At 47.3% G+C, this 19426-nt stretch overlaps 3 protein-coding genes across 3 annotated transcripts; 2 read left to right on the top strand and 1 right to left on the bottom strand.

Moving 5' to 3' along the window:
- Positions 1 to 12648: 12648 nt before the first annotated feature.
- F5147DRAFT_525064 (uncharacterized protein) lies at positions 12649 to 13200 on the bottom strand (the record flags this gene model as incomplete). The annotated part of the gene is made up of 1 exon (XM_041429974.1): positions 12649 to 13200. A coding segment is annotated over one exon (552 nt), but the record flags the coding sequence as incomplete, so codon positions are not given.
- A 4042-nt stretch (positions 13201 to 17242) lies between these two features.
- Positions 17243 to 17421, top strand: F5147DRAFT_720328 (uncharacterized protein; the record flags this gene model as incomplete). Its single annotated transcript, XM_041438812.1, has 1 exon — positions 17243 to 17421. A coding segment is annotated over one exon (179 nt), but the record flags the coding sequence as incomplete, so codon positions are not given.
- A 543-nt stretch (positions 17422 to 17964) lies between these two features.
- Positions 17965 to 18619, top strand: F5147DRAFT_720329 (uncharacterized protein; the record flags this gene model as incomplete). Its single annotated transcript, XM_041438813.1, has 1 exon — positions 17965 to 18619. A coding segment is annotated over one exon (655 nt), but the record flags the coding sequence as incomplete, so codon positions are not given.
- Positions 18620 to 19426: the final 807 nt, after the last annotated feature.

The following is a 19426-nucleotide window of genomic DNA, read 5'->3' on the forward strand; positions in this document are numbered from 1 at the left end:
ATACAAAAAACAAGTAGTAACTAGGAAAGTTTCAGTAAATATTGTAACAAACATACTGACAGTGATGCTTCCATTAGTGTAAAGCACATGCAGAAAGCCATCAGACTCATCGCTGTCATTGTCGTTGGTGGTGCAGGGCATGGCGGTTCAGGGCAAGAAGCTACCGGGTAAACCGGCACCCTGTTCCGACCGTATAAGCCATAAAGGTACCGTTGACAGCCATATGGAAGACAGTTTGTACAGTGTACGGCTTGGCCGTACACCGTACCTGTCTGCCTCCCTTTGCAGACCCGCCGGTATGGCAACCGTATCCGTCGACAGTCACCATACAAACCGTCTATTATGGTGACGGTGTGCAGCCCTAGTTTTACCGCAATCCAGACTGCGAGACATAGTGTGAGGACCTCCCAAAATATGTAGAGTATTTAAGTAACAGGATTGAGAACTAGGGTATCTCCTGTATAACCAATCGTGCACTGGTAGGTGCCGGAGAGAATGAGTTCCTCTGGTATCCATCAATGAGCCCTATGCATGTTCAGTTTCATCCATGATTAAGTGTACCTCCTGAAGTATGCATCGTCATCAGTACGACATTCACTCCATCATAAGTGTTGATCGCCAGGAAGGTGACAATGAGAAATATCAGTATCTTTCTGTCTCGTCGATACATGGCATGCAACCAAGTGATGATGATGACTTGCAGGATATCTTAGTCATTCCAATATCACTGAGGTCTCTCAGGTGCAAAGCTCACCCCACAGCATCGCAAATACCACAACACTTGTCCAATTCCATATAGTGTACATCATCCAGCCTGCACAACATCCTGTGGGAATAATGCATTACAATTGTAATTACAAGACACATGTATAATAATAACTATTAATTTTAGTTAGAGGTTGGGGGTTAGATGTTAGAGGTTTTCTTGGTTAGTTAGAGGTTAGAAGTTAGTGGTTAGTAGCTAGTAGTTAGCTAGTAGTTAGTTAGAGTTAGTTAGAGGTTAGTTAGGGTCAGCTATGATTATATTCTGTCTTGGAGAATGTCAAATATTAAATTAAATGTTAAATTAAAGGCACATTTAATTTAAAGGCTGGTGTACTGATAGTTACAATAGTTAATGCAATATCTTTGGATGATGCTCTTGACACCATTTGTGGGGAACTTATGTTAGATAAATTTGAATTCTATCCTCATGCAGAGTTTACAGGAGCGTAGGGATGATGGACTAAGACAACGGGTGAGAGCGCGAAGCGCTATCCGGCCCCGAATGAGGATCTGCCCAACAAGAGGTGAGCTGCGAATCCCCCGAGAATTTAGGAGTCCCCGACGACACATTGCAGCGAAGCCGAAGATCCCCAGTGTGGTAGGAGGAGGGAAGGACTCACGGCTTTGGTCAACGTTTAGTGCATCCTTGGCATTGAGAAGCGGAGAAAGTCTTCGTGCAGAGATGGAACAGCTTGCATGTATGGTGCCATTATTTGAGCGTGCTTGCGGAGGTACAATTGGAACGTGTCGCTGGCCCAGTGTCCTTTTGTCTTCATGACCTCGAATGGAATGTTTCGCAGCAGGTACTCGAGTGTCAAGCCAATGCGGATGCCATGGCCTTGAAGCGGATCTGAACCGGCAGCTCTGGCTGCTTATGCTAACCGACCTATGAATTTCTGTTTTGTTAAGGGCCTGTGGCCATTTTTGAAGCGGTACGAAAACAGTGCACTTCCGGGCAAAGGGTTGTTAATTCTAAGGTGATTGAGTAGAGCTTCTTCAGGGTCTGATGGCCCCATCTGACGAGCAAACGAAACATCTTCCCCTTCTCTGGAGGTTTTCGTCTTTGGGATGTGGAAAACCCTCATTACGAGGTTGTTGTGGTCGCGTTCGATCCGCATGTCTGATGGCTTGACGTGGGAGTCTGGGTCGAACGACGAAAGGGAGGGAATCGTGAATTCTCCGACCCGTGCAGTACAATAAAATGCTGCTGTGAGGCAGCTAAACACAGCAGCATCAAGAGGTGATTCTAAGTTAAGATGGTCGCATAGTGAACATAGGAAGTCGACAGTGTACGGACGGCGCTTCTTGCGCTTCGAGGAGTGTGGAGTGAGGTTCTCTGAGGCTTTCAGTAGCATGTCAATTTGAACGTTGTCTAGGGACCATTCCACACCATGGAGGATGTGCCATGCTCGCACGCCGAAAATGTAATTCGCGATGGTCTTACCAGAGTATGAACCGGCTGCGAAGGTGATGAATGCAGAAATGAGGATGGAGGATGCTGGGGCACGGTCTGATTCTGGGATTGCGCGGGCGTCACAGTAGACATGGAAGACAAGGAGACCCGAGCCGTAGGATTTGTGGGTGCTATTGGCTCAGGCGTGGCACATCACGTCTTGGATGCGTGCCATGTCACTTGCGGTTAAGGTGTTTGGTTTGGGACGAGCTGTGAGCGGGAGCCATAAGCGAAGGCATTGTTTGGCAGGACAGTGGGGATGCAGAGAGGAAGGTAGTGGACTGAGGTCAGCAGGGTAAGCTAAGAGATTGTCAGCGTGAGTCGCGGGACGTCTAAGGTAGAGGTAGCCATAGGGAACCTACTATATTTCCGACGCTTGATAGAGCTCCTCTCCTTGCCGTTCGAGAATCCAGTTCTCAAGGGCACAGTTGGTGTCGTCAAGTCTGGAACAGGTTTTTGGGGAACCGAGAACCGAGACTGACTTGGACAGCGCTCTGCACTCATTTGCATGAAGAGGGGCGTCAAAGTCGACAATGAAGTCCCGGATGCAGGAAGGGATAGGAATGGGGGGCAGTAAAGGGAGCGGTGAGGGTATTTCCCTCGTGATGCATCATCTGCGGGTGTTACAGTAACATGGCATGAGTCCCCCGCCAGCAGAGAGCCCTCTGCCACCCGCACGGCTATAGACGACACCAGAGCCTCACCAGCTCTATAGACGATACCGGAGCCTCACTAGCTCTGTGACGACAGATGATGATAGATGACGATAGATGACGATAGACGATAAGCGGCAACTGCCGGCTTAGATAAGCGGTCTGGACCGCACGTGACGATACATGACGACATAGGTCTAGAAGACCTATTAATGTTATCAAGATAGAAGGCAAGCCTTGTGTTGCCTCATGGACTGATAGAAGATAGAAGGCAAGCCTCGCGCTGCCTCATGTACTGATAGAAGGGTACCGCATGGACCCTATCTACGATAGAAGCCCGCCTCATGGACGCTATCTCTGACTCATGTAGATAAGCAGATTAGAACCCAGCTTTAGGCTGAGCTTAGATACGAAGAGTAGCCTTATATAAGGTCGAAGATTAAAGTAGACGTTCCTTACTTTAATCTTACTAGGTTTACCCTTGAACTCCTTGTCCCGCTAAAGCTACCTGCTCGACATCGACTCGTACCTTCAGTGACGCCTCTCACTGTCTGTAAACCCTGCTATCATCTCAGTGTAACCCCTCGTTAACCACCACGAGCTATGTTTGAGTACGCAACCTTTGCTTGTCTGTAAAGGCCGACGACTCTCAGCACTCGGTACCACTGTCGTGGTTGTCGCTGTTTAGATCATCCTAGTCGCACACGACCGTTTGTCATATCAGCGGGGTTAAGAGCGCTAGGGACATAGCATTGTAGGGATTCATTTCTGGCTGGGCTTGCAGAGACTGTTTTTACCTTAGTGTTATGTTTGCACTTTTGTAGCTTACATAATCAAGTTACCTTTTCACCAGTTACCAGTATGAGTCTGAGAATTCAGCAAGTTCCTATCATATTTCCTCTCCTCTGAGCCTTGAGCCTGGTCCAGAAACCCTTTAGGGTCGAATAGCAGCTAGGTTCTGCAAGACCCAACATTGTTCAGACTCACCATCTGAATTGTTGTACCTTCAGCATGTGAGGATGATGCAGGCAGCGGATTCAGCGGCACTGTGAATGCGCTTGAAGACAGCATTGGTGGGATGGTTGAGGCTGCGACCCTTCCACCAGCCTTCCACAACTCCTCGGTTGTCTCCGTAAACCTTGAAGCAAGGGAAAGGGCGGGGTTGGGAGTTTTGGATGATGCTGAGGATGAGGAACTTGAAGCCAATGGCTTTGGCCCAGCCAATGTCGCGGGTGTCTGCCTTCCATCCTGGGACGAGATGCCATGCGCGCCACCACCCATTGACCCAAATTGTGATTCCCATGCCTGAGCTAGCATCAGAGAAGGCATTTGCATCGACGATGGAGCATGGACCTGGGATGATTCTGCTAACGGATTGTTGGTGGAAGCATGCGGACCACCACCTGAGATCTGCAGCGCAGTTCTTAGGTGGGGTGTGAGGTACAAGAGGACGGTCACCAAAGATGGAGAGCATGGCTTCCAGCTCGGTGATGTAGGCTCGGCCAGCAGGAACCACGCGAGATGCATGCAGCAGCTTTCCATGTAGCTTTTGGACTTCGAGGAGGGAATGACGGCCTTGTGCTTCCCACGTTGCGATGGCTGCCAAATATTTCTCTTTCTTGCTCCTTGGGATCTCGAGCGTGCGAGAATCGAGGTTCCAAGTGAAGCCGGTAAAAGGCGGGTTATAGCAGAATTGGATGTCCTTGGAAAGTTGCCACGGAGTTCCGTTTTGGCGGGAGAGAGAGTCAATATCAGCCATGCAGTACAAAAACTTTTCGTCTTCGAGGGAGCGGGGGGAGTTCTGTGAGAGGTCGAGAAGGGGAAATGAACAGTCTTCATCATACTCCTCCGGCTGGTCGTCTGGTAGCGTCGCGCTGCGATACCATTTTCGGCCGCTGTCTTTTCGAAGACCACCCTGGTCTTGGATGCTGCTGGCCCAGTGTTTCCATTCCTCGTTGTACCTTTCCAGGTGTTCTCGCAGGATGCGAATGAAGAAATGGTCATCGACCCATTTTGATAATGGGCCGATGCCTTCACTGCGAAAGATATCAGCACCGGCGTCAGCAAGGCCTCCATAAGAGCCGGCTGCTGAAGAGCAGCCAAAGCAGAAGCTGGTGTCGATTGCGAAGAGGTCTTTGCCTGTATGCACGACGAGACCGGGATATTGGGAGGGGTGGAGAGGAATGGTGCGGTACATGTCTGCGACGTCCCGCGTAGCACCTTGCGATCCAGGAGGAAGTCGCCAGACAAGTAGACAGATGGTAGAAAAGGTGCCATAGGTGCACGGATAAAGATTCGAGTCGATGGAAGAATTGATGGAAGATATGGGGTGAATGAGCAACGAGGAGCTGTGGGACAGGTTTTGGATAAGGTGTTAAGAACGTGCTCAAGGGTCGGATCCGAAGGGCTTGGCTTCAGCTCATGCACTGCGCCCCTAACTTCCAAGGGCTGTTGGACGATGTCCGAAGGTTGTCAGACGAGTCCGGAGTCCGATGTCCGATGCGCGGGAATTCCGGCGGACGTTCAGGAACAAAGGATAAGACTAATCCGGACGATGTCCGAACTAGAAAGGAAACAGCGGAGGACTACCAGAGGTAGAGGCAGAGGTGAGAAGTCTATAGGAATCGATCCTAAGACTAGCGGAGGACGACGAGAGGAGAAACTCAAGTCGGACGGAGAAGGGAATGAGCAGAGTCTAAGATAATATTTGAACTAAGGAAGTACAAAGATTCTACAGGGTTTATATACTACTGAGGACTTAACAGAGAATCAGTCTGTGCAGTCTGAAGCTATGTGAGGCTGTGGACGGAGCATATAGAAAAGTCAAACACTAGTCTATCGGAAAATAGTAAATGAAGACGGAGATGAAGACATAGGAAAATAAGGGCGGAGATGAAACGAGGTATGGAAAATGAGTATAGTCTAACTGGAGAAGGAACGTACAAAGGGATAAGGCACAGAAGTTAGACGCGGGTCGGATCCGGACAATGGATAGACGTCGGCCGGATCCGGAAGTCCGGAAATGATGTGTGTGGTTGGTCCGGGTCCGGAACGCGGGATATGACATAAGGCGGAATTGTCCAGGCTTTCCAGGCTTCGGAATGATGGAAAGTGGAGCCATTTGGAATGGTCCGATGAGGCTTTCCATTTCGGCTTTTGATAAGGGTCCGAGGTAACGTCCTGTGCCAAATTCTCGATTAAGGATGGTGGTGAAAGTGTTGCTGTGCTCGTTGACAGAGGAACTATTAAAAGGGGTATACATGTAGGTAATGGGAGGGATACTTCCAGTGAAACCGAGCTGTAAAGATTGAGGTATGTGCGGGTAGATATGTATGAGTCCGGATTTATTAAGTAAATGGTGCCATATGTCGGCGTGATAAGGAGTGAGAGCATTACGCTTCCTGGCCTCGAGGACATTTTTGAGTGCCGTGATCTGTGATGCTGCATCCGGAACACTCATGGACGTGGTCCTTGCCAGTACTCGTGCAGCCATTTGGATGTTGCCAGTCGTAACAGAGCTGTAGCCCTTGTGCATTGATGAGTCGACTGTCGCTGTTCCTTTGGCATGATGCTGGAGTCTTGCTGTCCCATAAGAATTCGCTTTTGCACTTGTGGACGTTGTGTGTGAATCGGCCAAGGCATACAGCGCAGGCATGGAGGCCAGGTGATGCTGCCCTGTTCTGAAAAGGGCATTTTTCATTGGAGGAACGTTTAGGCTCATGGCGAGGCCAGTTGCGATTGGGAGACATGGTTCGAGGTGGCAATTGCCCTGGCAAATTTTGTGCAGGGGAACGCGAGCGAGAACGATTGGAGTGCATGGATGAATGGGCTTGGTTGCGTTGGGAAGGGGTCTGGGTTTCGCAGTTACTGCTCTTCAATGAGGTTGTGAGTTGGAGCTGAGTTTAGGGAAGAGGAAGCGTATGGGAGCAAGTAGCGAGTGGCGGGAGCGTAGTGATTTGGAAGCGGAAGCGAGTGGGTGGTAGCGTGGTAGCAGGAAGCATTTTATGGTGGTAGCGTGAAGCAAGTAAGGACACGAATTGAGACAGAATATTAGTATCAGGACGTTGCAGGTTAAGGGAGGAGAACAAACCTCGGCTAAGCTTTCAAAATGGACTTTGTTCCAAACTTCTTCAGCGAGGTTCTTTAAGAGCGTCGAATTGAAGATGCTGATGTCGAACGCATTGTCGAGGGTGAGAGTGTCATGCCAATCTCTGCGCACTCGTGCAGCATAGAGCAGAAGCGCTCGTTTGCCGAGGGGTTCAGCTCGTTGAGGATGGGATACAATGTTCATGAAGAACATTGTGATGGCGCGCTGGTGTTTCTCGGGCCAGCCTAATCTGTTGATTTGGAGGAGGAAGCAATTTTTGGCCATGTCGAATTGCCACCACTCAAGGCTATGGTCCTGGATTACTTTCCAGGAGGGTTTGAAGGAAGCTATTGGTTTCAAAGTGACGAAATCATCGACCTTTGTGAAGCTGTAGGTGTTGTCAGCCGAGGATTTTGCTTCGTCAGCCGTTTCCTTACAGCCGTCTGGACTGAAATACCATAGCTCTACGTACTTGTAGGACTTGAGCTTATGGATGGCATACTGGGAGGGGTGATGAGTAAGAGAGTCACCAACAGAAGTACCCGCCTTAAAATCATTGATTTTTGGCTTTTTCTTCTCTGTCTCCCATTGTTCTCTTGCTCGAGGTTGAGCCTTTCCTGTTATATCCGATTGTGTTCTGTCTGTGCTGCTTCAGCTGCCAGCTGCACTTCTTCGTTGGACTGCACGGTCCAAGCTGCTAAGTGGATGTCATGGTCTTGCCTCCAGCCGTCGGCCAGTTCGTTGGCTGCTTCTTTGTGGGTTAATTGTGAATTTCCAATGATTTGATTGCGAATTGCTTCGAAGGTAGCAGATGTAAAATTCAGTTCGATGTCCATTGCTGGATCTGATGCGATGCGAGCCATGTTGGTTTGAGAAGATGAATTAAATTTGTTTTAAAGTGAAATATAGTGTTACTGGGCTTTGAGAGATAGTGTGGGGTAGCGAGAGAAAGAAAAGAGGTTGACGCTGTACTCGTCGACGATCTTACTGGTGGAAGAGTGAGAAGAAGAAGCGCCGGCTTCTTCTGCTCTTCCAAAGACGAAACTCTAAGACTACGCTCATGCCTCACTGCATCATAGAGCGGCAACATTTGTCTTGTAACTATCATTCAATTAATGCATTAATATGACAGGATGGCCTGTGTGGCAGCCATTAGTGGACTGAGAAGTCAGCAAAGAAACACACCCACTGCTACAGATCACCACAGTTAATTTGAGGGGAATGGCAGGCATTTGTACAGAAGACTCACTGTATCTGTCAGCGAGATGGTCGGAACACCGCCTGAATACCGTTGATCAGAAGAAGTAAAGATAGTGAATGAACTAAGGAGACATACTCAGAATAGCCAGGCTGATTAAGAGACAGACGATTAGCACAACACCAATTGTTTAGCCTTCCGAACATACGCAGCAACTAGGATTCCAAGGTAGCGCACCTAGGATATTTTCAAGTCAGCACACAATGGCACCTACGACAAACAAGCTACATACACTGAGATACATCACTGTCATTAGGGACCAGTGTTGCCTCTGTAAATAAGTGTATTCTCATGCGTGTTCCCTCTGCCATGAGACTCTACTCACCCAGATGAGTTCGACCTATAAAAGGATTCTTAGCGAGATGGCTGCTCCGGTCGACTCATGGCCCATCGACATACCTCTTGTCCAATTGTGAGCACTGAAAATACTTGTAAGATATCAGCAGTCCTTTAATGTTATCATGCTCACCCCAATTGTATGTTACTCCAACAAGGGTGGCAACTGCAAAACTGTAGCCAAGGTCAGGTTGAGACATCAGCTTCAACATCCGACTGCTCCACAAACCTACAAAATAGCTGGAAAAACGATACGCACTGATGGACGGTGTAGCACTCGAGCTCACGCTAGGCTCGTATTCAGCTATTTTCCCATGCATGTCAAACACACGAATTACTTCCAATGTTATCCAACACTCATCCGCTCAATCTGATGTTTATCCGCTAAACCCGACGCTAATCTGATGGACCCGACGTTTCCCGCGCATCGGACCCGATATTTTCCCGCGCACTTGTCCTCCCTATGTCTTGTCCTGTCGTATCTATCCCCACTAGGTGCGCAGTTACTTGTTTTCACATTGCTAACATTGTAGAACGTGTTATTACATGTCCGCAGTACATCATGTCTTATTACATAGGACACCGGACCCGAAAATCAGCGCTACTACTTTTGCCTATAGCACTCCGAAATCCTACATAGATACTATATATTTCGCATACCTCCTACCTATTTACTTTACCTTTCTACCTCCGAGTAGGAGGAGGTCATTCGATATTCGTAGTTCTTAGTTGGATTCTGCAATATCATTCTTTCTTTATCCGAAACATCAGACAGTAACCCGCCGTTCACTACCCCCGACATTCGCTATATTCCCGATGCAAACCTGACGCAAACCCGATGCAACCCGACGCAAACCCGCTAACCTAAAAACATCGGACCCGACATTTTTGACATCGGACTCGTAATTATACCTTCGGACTTTGTTTCCCGCTGTAGGGATTCATTTCTGGCTGGGCTTGTAGAGACTGTTTTTACCTTACCTTATGTTGGCACTTTTGTAGCTTACATAATCAAGTTACCTTTTCACCAGTTACCAGTATGAGTCAGAGTACTCAGCAAGTTTCTATCATATTTCCTCTCCTCTGAGCCTTGAGTCTGGTCCAGAAACCCTTTAGGGTCGAATAGCAGCTAGGTTCTGCAAGACCCAACATTGTTCAGACTCACCATCTGAATTGTTGTACCTTCACCGCACTTCGGACTATCTTCCTTTTGATATAACTGATTATTCTAATACCATACAGCAAACCCCTTGGGTCGAACGCACTTGTCTTGCAAGTATAAGCAGACTAGGCTGTGCACAACCACAACATTTTTATATTGCTGAACACTTACTTCATGTGGTGTCTAGCAATTGTTGTATCTCTACAACGGCCACCAAGTGGGATCATTTGAGACTATAGTCATATTGTTAGAGAATGGGTGTGAGTGAGAGGTGAACTTAGTAAATGTATAGCGGTGACATCCGCGCTATATGTACGTATAGTGCTCACTATAGTTTGGTAACCAGGATATCAATAAGATCAGGGTGAATATTTGTGCACTCCATATAATAGAGTTAACTGGTTCTTGTATTCCTTATATAGAAAATTGATGAACTTTGTTCCCTGGAAGCTCCGTCTGTGGCTAGGTTGGGCTGTGCCTATAGAGTGTTACATGAATAGTTGACTCTTCGCAAGCAGACGACCCCGACATCAACAGGAACATTGAGTAGAAACCTCTGCTTACCTAATGAAGACCGCCATTTGTTTCCGCCATGCGCACCGGTACTCAATGTTCAACATTTAAAAAAATTACTACGCGCTGCTGGCTTTCTGCCGTCGAATAATACACACATTGCCATTCAAAATACGAGCCTCGCGTGTGATGAAGACTCAACCAACCAGTGACCAACAGAACACATTCAATTCTAATTAAGTTCAACACACTCCAAGTTCCAGCGGCTCATCTACTGCCATCCGTTACTGAATTTAATCACAATTTTGCTGTGTGTGACCCTCCCGTCAACAAAGCCCACATTTTCGAGGGGCTCTCTGAGTTGCGCTCATGGTTGACTCAAGGTGAGCCTGGGATGCTATTGGAGTGGCTGCTGTATTCTCTGAACGGACGCGGCTTCTCACCAATGGCCCTCCTCCACGCGGTCTACCTTCAATGGCACCTGTGAGTCATGCTGACCGTGGGCGCCCTTTCTGCTGAATGACTGGAGGGTCGTGGATAAGAGTGGAATGGGCCTCTTCAGCTTTGATTCTCCTGAGGGAAACATTTGATAAATTTAAATCAATGTACTGACAAAACATACTGCAGCTCATCAAGGTCCTGCAATAGCTCATCGAGGTCTTCCTTCGTGTGGATGCCATTTATGAGTGGCTTGAGTGCAGCATGAGTTTCGTGGTATACTTCACGTGCACCAATAGTCTGGGTGGGTGGTACAGCGCTTTGCTGTGTGGAGGAATCAAGTGGATTGGATTTGTGAGAAGACTTTGTTGTGAGAGATGTTGATCGAAGGGCAGAGTTATTCTGTGGTACATTTTCTAGAGAAACTGATGACACAGTCTGGATGTCCAAGTTATGATCTTGATACCATCTGCATGAAGGTTTGTCAGAGTCGAGGACTACGCTGTTGCACCACGCACCTTGCTCAGACGAGTCCAATATGAAACGATAAGGTTGGCATCCTGGTCAGTGCTTGAAAGTAGTGACGACAAGGAATGCCAAGGTTCATTCACATGCAGCAGTCACACAGATAACTGTCATTTTGAAGGATGGCGAGGAGGTGCGTCGTTTTTGTACCATGGTTGATTATCTTCAAGAGATGTTGTATCTCCAATCCTCGTGAACTTATCAGCCGGAGCAACCACTTGGTGGAAATATATGCCTTGTCATTCTTGAAGTTATTGATCATGTGCTGCGGCAACAGGAATCATTGCATGAGTTTTGATTGACTCTAGTAGAACAAAGCACAGACCTGTTCCTCATTATCACACCATGTATAACCACGTTCACCGCTGTCTGCCTGAATCACATACTCCATCTAATGATACAGATAGTATCTGTGTTCAAATCAATGATTCAAAGCAGATAGTTTGAAGGCACATACCCAATTTTTTACACCCAATGGTCGCTGGACAACCTCCGTTTCATAGAATAGACTCTCCTCCATCTCCTTGTGGCACTTTTGTAGTGCAAATGGACCAGTGTGCTGTCGTAACTGTGCAAGCAGTCCTGCAAAAAGTATTTCAAGGTTCTGAACATGTTGACGGCATGATGACTGAAAACTTATTAGGATTTGGCATTTGAATACTATCAAAGTGTCAGGCTCACCTCTCGAACTTTAACCATTTCCTGGATAGTTTGTCCATTTGTTCTTTCGTTGAGACTGTTGAATAGCTGAAGTAAGGTCTTTTTTGGTCCTCCGAAAACTTTGTTGATTCAATTCTCAACCTCAACCCAATCATTTGTTCGAATACCTGCTGTGAAGACATGGCTCACCCAGGCCCAGGCCCAACGTTCTCGGCAGTCGTAGATTTCTTCTAGATATTTCTGAGCCCTGGGGAACTTTGCTGTGATGTTAGTCCATAGCCTCTCGAACTCGGTTGGTGATACTGCTCGATATACCATCCAAAAGTCATGCATAAAGTCCTCCCACTGAGAACCAATAACAATATGAAGGTTTTGTGTGATGTTCCCGGTGAGATGATGAAGACAATACAAGTGACGCGAGAGAGGTATTGTCTGGGATGCTGCAGAGATAAGTGAACCATGTCGATCTGAAAGAAAAACTTTTGGTGGGCGCCGCGCAGCCTCCAAATGGCATTGGAAAATCCAACGGTGTGATTCCACATCTTCTGTTGCCTGAAAAGCATACCATGCATTCTGTGAGGCACCAAAATTGTCAATAATGATGCCAATGTTGAGCGAATAAAGGTACTGATTGCAGTTGTATGTGTTATCATTGATGAGAACATCAGAAAAGCGTTGAGCAAGATCAAGTTGAGTGGGACTGAGCCACCAAAGGCCAATGACAACCTGGCTTTCATCCAGCCGAAGTTTATACTGCCAACGTTCACCATCATCAATCCTGCCTTGTAGCACAGCAATGATTGCTGCAATATCACCACCAAGTGCCTGCACATCATCTCGAGCCTGACGACGTGCATTATTAATCATGTTTGATACTTGTTTAGGCTCAAGGGGGTGGTCCGTGAAATGGTTTGCAAGAATAGTGGATATGTGCTGTCGCTGGAAGCCATTGCTCATTGCAAACTCGGAGACAACCTGATGCTGTGCTGTGGTTGGTGGTCGGACAATGGTACCCCCAGGAGGGATTTCTCGCGGGTGATTATGGTCCCAGTTGGTAAGAGTAACCTGCCACAATGTCGACCCATGGATGAGATTGAGATTGACATGAGCATTACAACCTGTCTTGATAGTCTTGCCTCTGCGGTGGTCAGAAGAATCAATAGCCATTGAGTGAGTTGGTTCGTGTTGATGGTAATGGTTACATCGGAGGGTGAGTTTTTTCAACTGCACAGCACTATCCCCGACATGTTTACTTTGTCCTCGGCGCCAACGATGCCTGCAGTTTGCCTCACGAGCATAAATGCAACGTTGGGCCTCTTCAATGCTCTCAAACACTGATCCAACTGCAATGGGATGACCTATGGTGCTGATACTGCGATCTGCAGTTGATTCTTTGACAGGTGGTTTGAACTGTTTTGCAAGCAGCTGTAACTTGATTCCTGGATCGTCAGAGTCACTAAGTTCGATGATAGACCCAGATAACTCATTCTCCTTGTTGCTATGGCAACGGCGCTTTCTTGATTCAATGCGGCGAGGATGGGACATGATTATAGGACTATCAGGTGGTGTCTTGACATTATATCTTGGCAATGCACTTGTTGTGACGTGGAGTGGTGAAATGAGGTCGATAACCTCAATTTTCATAGTTTGAAGTGGAGTCCGTGGTTCTTGCATTGATGGCTCCAAAAATTGAGGAGGAGGAGATTGAAGTATGATGGGATTCACAATACTGTTCCCAGATGTCACGAAGTTGAGATTAGAAGTGGGATTGATGTTATTACTAGACATGTTCTGCAGCGACGAGTCCTGAATAAAAAATATCACAACTGTTAGCATGCACGTAATGACTTTTCAAGTTCTCTTACATTCAAGACCATCTGACGAGATAACAAATGTCGAAAGGGAGGGTAATTACAATTTCATTCGAAATTAGAGCCTTGAATTTATAGATTGGATGAGAAGCCTGGAGACTAGATGTTAGTAAGTGAGACTTGTATAGGCTGTAGATTACTACCAATGGTATATACAAGTTGAAGTCATTAAAGCTGACAAAGTCTTCCAAGCAATTAGATTGAACCTCATTGTTTAGACATGGGCGAACCCAGTCAAGAAAGACTGTGTCCTAAAGAGTTAAATGAATGTGAGCCTCATGAAGTTTTGTGAATCTGATGAATTGGACTTACTGAAGTTTGTACTGCCGCATCATGATAGATAATCATTTCTTGCAGTGCCTTTTTGCGAAATTCTAGTGACGAGACATTATCCCAATACAGAACACTCTCGTCAACAAGTGATTCGACAAAATTGTGAGCCACAATGCCACAGCTCCCTGATCCAGAAGACTGTAGTGCGAGTGCTCCCTTCTGGACAGAGTGTGGTGGTGGGTAGTTGCTGAGACCAGTAAGAATCCATGAAAAGATATTAAGAACATCAGAGGCTGGTTCTCATCCCATCAAGTCATTATGAAGAAGTTGTGTAGACTTGTTGTAGAAGTATGCTGCAAAATGATTATTATCCCAGACAATAAAGCCCATAGTCTGGACATCTGAACCACGCAGCCAGTCTCGTAATGCAGCTATATTTTGACTAAACACCTGTGGCTGCTGAGCATAGAGGTACCTTGCATCGTTAGAAAATGATGTTGGAAGAAAAAGAAAGTCAGAACAGCTGAATTTGGATGCTGATGCCAGCTGGAAATACAGCAATTCAGCCATTCCATTGAGGACATCCTCTTCTGCCCAGTTCTCGTCCAATAGACACCCAAGTTTCCACAAAGGGAACTCGGTAATATGAAATCCTCAGATGTGCTGTGTAATCGATAATGTAAGGAATTTCATTGCTGCTGTGCATGAAATTGGAAGGGTTGTTGAGACAAATTTATAGATTTGACATGCATAGAGTATTTTTGGATGGAAATTATTGATTCCTGTAAAAAGCCGTATCTAGTAGATAATAACAAGGTTAGGCTACAAGCATTTAAAAATCAAGAGTTTTGTACCTTTGTGAAGTGATATGTTCGTGAAATAGGTTGCCCATTGATTATTGCCTCTATAGACACAGACCATGCACCCTTACTAAAAGCCTCCTCCATTTGTTGGATTATGGGTTGTAGGTCATCCGAGTGAAGGGCAACTTCACTGGGGAGAATAACAGTAGCTATTGCTGAGCCTGGGACATCAAGATCAAAGCACCAGCGAGAAATGGAGCCAGCTGGAGCAATTTCAGGAAATTCAAGAGACAAAGCATTGTTGAAGGTAATGCTCCGAAAGTAATTCTTAGAGTAAGCTGAGAATGGATTAGGTGTTGAATAAGATTCGAAGGATTCACTGGAACTCATTCACGGTGACCAGACCCAGTGTCAGGCTGCAGTGACTGTACTAGTAAGTGAATCGTTGCAGGTTTGTCATTAAAAATGCAGCCACTATGTGAGAATATACTGAAAATTGGATACCAGGCAAGCAAACTTGGTCAAAACATAAGTCTTATTTCTGAATTATGCAGCAATTCCTAGCTCTATTACTACCCACCAGATAAATGGTGCTTTCGAGCTGATCTACTCACTTGCCCCTTTTAGCAGTACGGCGCTGGCAGTGGGCTCCGGCCGTCAGAAACCCTGCTACAGTATTGAAAGTCAAAAGGGTTTCTGATGACTAAGCAAGTACCCCCATGTAAGGGGGTTTCTCATTAGAATTATCCGTTGGTTGCATCCTTGCTTTTCAAGTTGACATTCTTTTCTTATTCCTCTGTTCAGGTAAGATCATCCTCCCCCCCCGCTATCAGCTCGATCGGACGAGTCGTATACTAGAATCATTCGGTTCTTAGCGTGCCGTCTTCAGCGGCTCTAGCATTGTTCGCATTACCATACGAAATACACTCAATTCTACATCTTGCCTCGGTGTGCTGACTGAGCAGTACGATGCAAGTCCAATTACTCTGAGACTCGCATGCCCCCTTCGACCTTAGCTCCTTAGCTGGCCAGTTTTTCTGAAGACTGGTTAAGACATTGTCTACTTTAGATTCTTCCGCTAATCCTGGTCGGTGATCTCCATTCCCAGTGTTTAGTGCAATCATACCAGCATCTATTATACTCCAGCCCTAGACAACATGGAAATACACGTGCAGCATGGCCTAAACACTCAACCTCTTCTCTCTCTCAGCCAAACTCCATCCACAGTCTGACTCATTCCACCCACCTCCGCCTTCTCCTACTGCTCATTCTGAATCTATCTCAATTTCAGATGCTGCGTGTCATTCGTCGTTTGTTTCGTCCCACAATCAAGCGTAGTGGCCTAGAAGAACGATATATTAGACTTGAAGGTGAGTCCCTCCGAACTACCTTCGTATCAGTCATCATCCTCACACTCTATCTACAGTCATCAACGGAAAGAATATTCGAATTCCTTCCGGGCGCATTCCCGCTGGCATCTACATATCCGTCAATGTCGACTCCCGGAGACGCTGGAAATCAGCCATCAGTGTCTCATTGTCTGATGAATTTGTAGTGTGGGAGAATTCTGTCGCTTTGTAAAGTCCATGGAGGCTTTCTGACGCTATGCAAGAACTGATCTTTGGTCTATAGATCGTCACATGCCTCACCTGTGTTGTCAGCGGAGATCAGAGCATTTTATGAGCTTGGTCGAATGCTTGGCGATGGTGAGGTCGTTGGAGGACTTCAAATGTCATGGGATGAACTACTCAATCATGGACATGAGCCATTCGGTGAGTGATTCGCTTCTTATTCATGCACATACAGTAATGTCCTGTAAATTTAGCCTTCCCACCTGTGCGTGGTGTTCACCGTTCCATCGAGCTGAAGGCTGGTATTGTACATGCTTGCGACGATCAGGATGACGCACTGTTTGATGTGAGTGACGCTGGTATCTGTCGTTCAGCTTTTGCTGGCAGAACGCAAACTGCAGTCCATCGTAGACTGCAAGATTGCTCGAGACACAGATGCGGGCCACATACAATTTACCGCATACGTGACGAGCAAGACAGTCTCTCACCTGAACGACGCTGTAGAGCATTGTCAGTTGGTTCTGGACCAGTGCCCGGTCAGCTATCCAGACCATACCATGGCTCTCACCAACCTCGCGTGGGCCCGCTTCATAGGCTACCTCCGAAATTATTTTCAAGACATCGATGCCACCACTTCCCTCTTCCATGACGCCCTTGCATAGCGTCTGCAGCCCCATCCCGATCATGCCTTAACCTCACTCAAGTGCTGAGTCAGCGCCACAACAAGAAAAGGACTGCTGCTGGCATCCGCGAAGCCACCCAACTGTATCATAAACTACTGTCTCTCTGTCCAGAGGACACCTACCTTCGTAGCATTGCGGCAGGCAATGGTGTCACTTATGTGATCGACGAATGCAACGATCTTCCAACAGACGCATCCGATGAAGGCATCCACCTTGGAAGAGTCATCTTCGAGCTCTGTCCTCTGGGCCATCAACTCCGTCCCACAGCCCTCAACGAGCTTGCACAAGCCCTTCAAACACGCTTTGATCAGCACGGCAGCATCGATGATCTTGACACGAGCATACAACTCGGTCGTGAAGCCGTATCTCTGTGCCTCGAGGGACATGCTGACCGCGATACCTACCTGAACAACTTGGCTTCTTCACTCACGTTGCGCTTCCATCCTCAAGGCAAAGCCAATGACCTCAATGAGGCCATCTCTTTGCACGAAGAGGCGCTGCGCCTGTGCCCTGTTAAGCACCAATATCGTGTTTACTCATTAAACACCCTAGGGCCTGCCCTCGTCGCCCGTTTCAACAAACGCGGCGACATTGATGACATCACCCGAGCTATCAGCCTCTATCGCGAGGCACTGACGTTGCACCCACCTTGGCATCCACGCTCGACACCAGACATCGCAAATCGCATGTTAGTGAGGATCTCAACGAGGCCATTGATTTGTGTCGCGAATCCCTTCGGTTAAGAAGGCTTGACCATCCACAGCGTCATGTAACTCTTCACAATTTGAGCTCGGTGCTCTGCTCTCATTTCACGCAAACTCAGAAGAATGAAGATGTCGAGGAGGCCATTACTCTTTGCCAACAATCATTGTCAGCTTTGTCTTCACTGCGCCCGGACAGGTATTTCAGCTACATGAGGCTGCAGGAAGCCTATTTGTCTCGTTACCGGATTCTACACAACCCTGCTGATTTGTCACTCGCTGTACAGAACTTGAGACTAGCATCAGGACATGCCACACAAGGCTTTCCAGAACGTCTCAAGGCAGCTTTCCGCTGGGTTGCTGCAGCAGAGGAGCACAACCATGCATCTGGACTGGAGGCCTACACAACATTTTTCAACCTTTTTGACGGTCACTTGGCAACGCGATCATTGACAATTTCACGACGCGAAACTGCCGCTGCCTTCTATTATGCCAGATCACTGCCCGTAGTTGCAGTCTCATGTACTATACGTCATATCAATCTACGACGGGCAGTTGAGCTCGTGGAGCAGGGCCGTGGCCAGAAGTGGTCTCTAGCTTCTCGACTCAGGACTCTAGTCGAAGACCTCGAGCCAGCAAATTCGACACTGGTGCACAATTATTTAGAGCTGAGCAAACTCATTTCCAATGCAGCCCAGAGTTCTGCAACCATCACCGACAGAGCTGCTGCTGATCGAGCAGCAACGGAATATAGAAGACTTACAAGGCAATGGGAAGCCGTGGTAGCTGAAATACGCGATCTTCCGGCGTTCTCGCGGTTCCTGCTCCCACCTTCATACGAAGACCTCCAACTCGCAGCGCGGCAAAGTCCGGTCATCATCCTCATTGTGAGTGAATACCCGTGCAGCACCATCATCGTCAGGAGATCCCATCTATGTTCCTTTGCTGTCCATCGCTCTCGCAGATCTCAAGATTTTCAAGGATCGCTTCACCGGGGCAATATGAGATTCATCTCGGATGAACCCAGGAGAGTCGAGGACAGATCTCATTGTGCTCTTGCGGATAATATGGGACCAGATCATGCTACCTATCGTTAATGTACTCGAGCACATTTTCAAACTAAAGCACCACTTGAATCTGGTTGTGTCCCACTGCAACTTTCACATCCATTCCTCTCCATGTAGCTCACCCGTTTCAAACAAAGGCGGATTGTCCTGGGAAGGTGCCATGCCTGGAAGATCTCTACATTTGCTCTTACACGCCAAGACTTTCCGCTCTGATCAGATCCAGACAGCTGATGAAGAAGCGCGTGCCTCCGTCCTTTGTGACGATCGGACAGGGTCAACCGGGTGCAGGGAAAGGCAAGGCGCTCTTGGCCGTCTACAGTGAGCTCGAGTTGGTCCACAAGCTAGCAGGACCCTACGCAGCCTTATAATTCGCATTTAGTCGTGAGAGACGAACATCTGACGCTGCTCGATATCATGAAGAAACATCTTCCGCAGGCTGAGTTCGCGTTCTTATTAGCCTGTCATACTACTGTAGGCGATGCAGTTCTATCTGTTCCGACCATCCCAAGAATTTTCCATCCTGCCCCACACTGGACTCTTTAGCCCACCTTCACCTGCCAGACGCGTCTCCTTCGCTTTTTGGAATGCTCAAGTTAACCGAAGCAAT

This window comes from Suillus discolor (genome assembly GCF_016758755.1).
Source record: "Suillus discolor strain FC423 chromosome Unknown F5147scaffold_82, whole genome shotgun sequence".
NCBI lineage: Eukaryota > Fungi > Basidiomycota > Agaricomycetes > Boletales > Suillaceae > Suillus > Suillus discolor.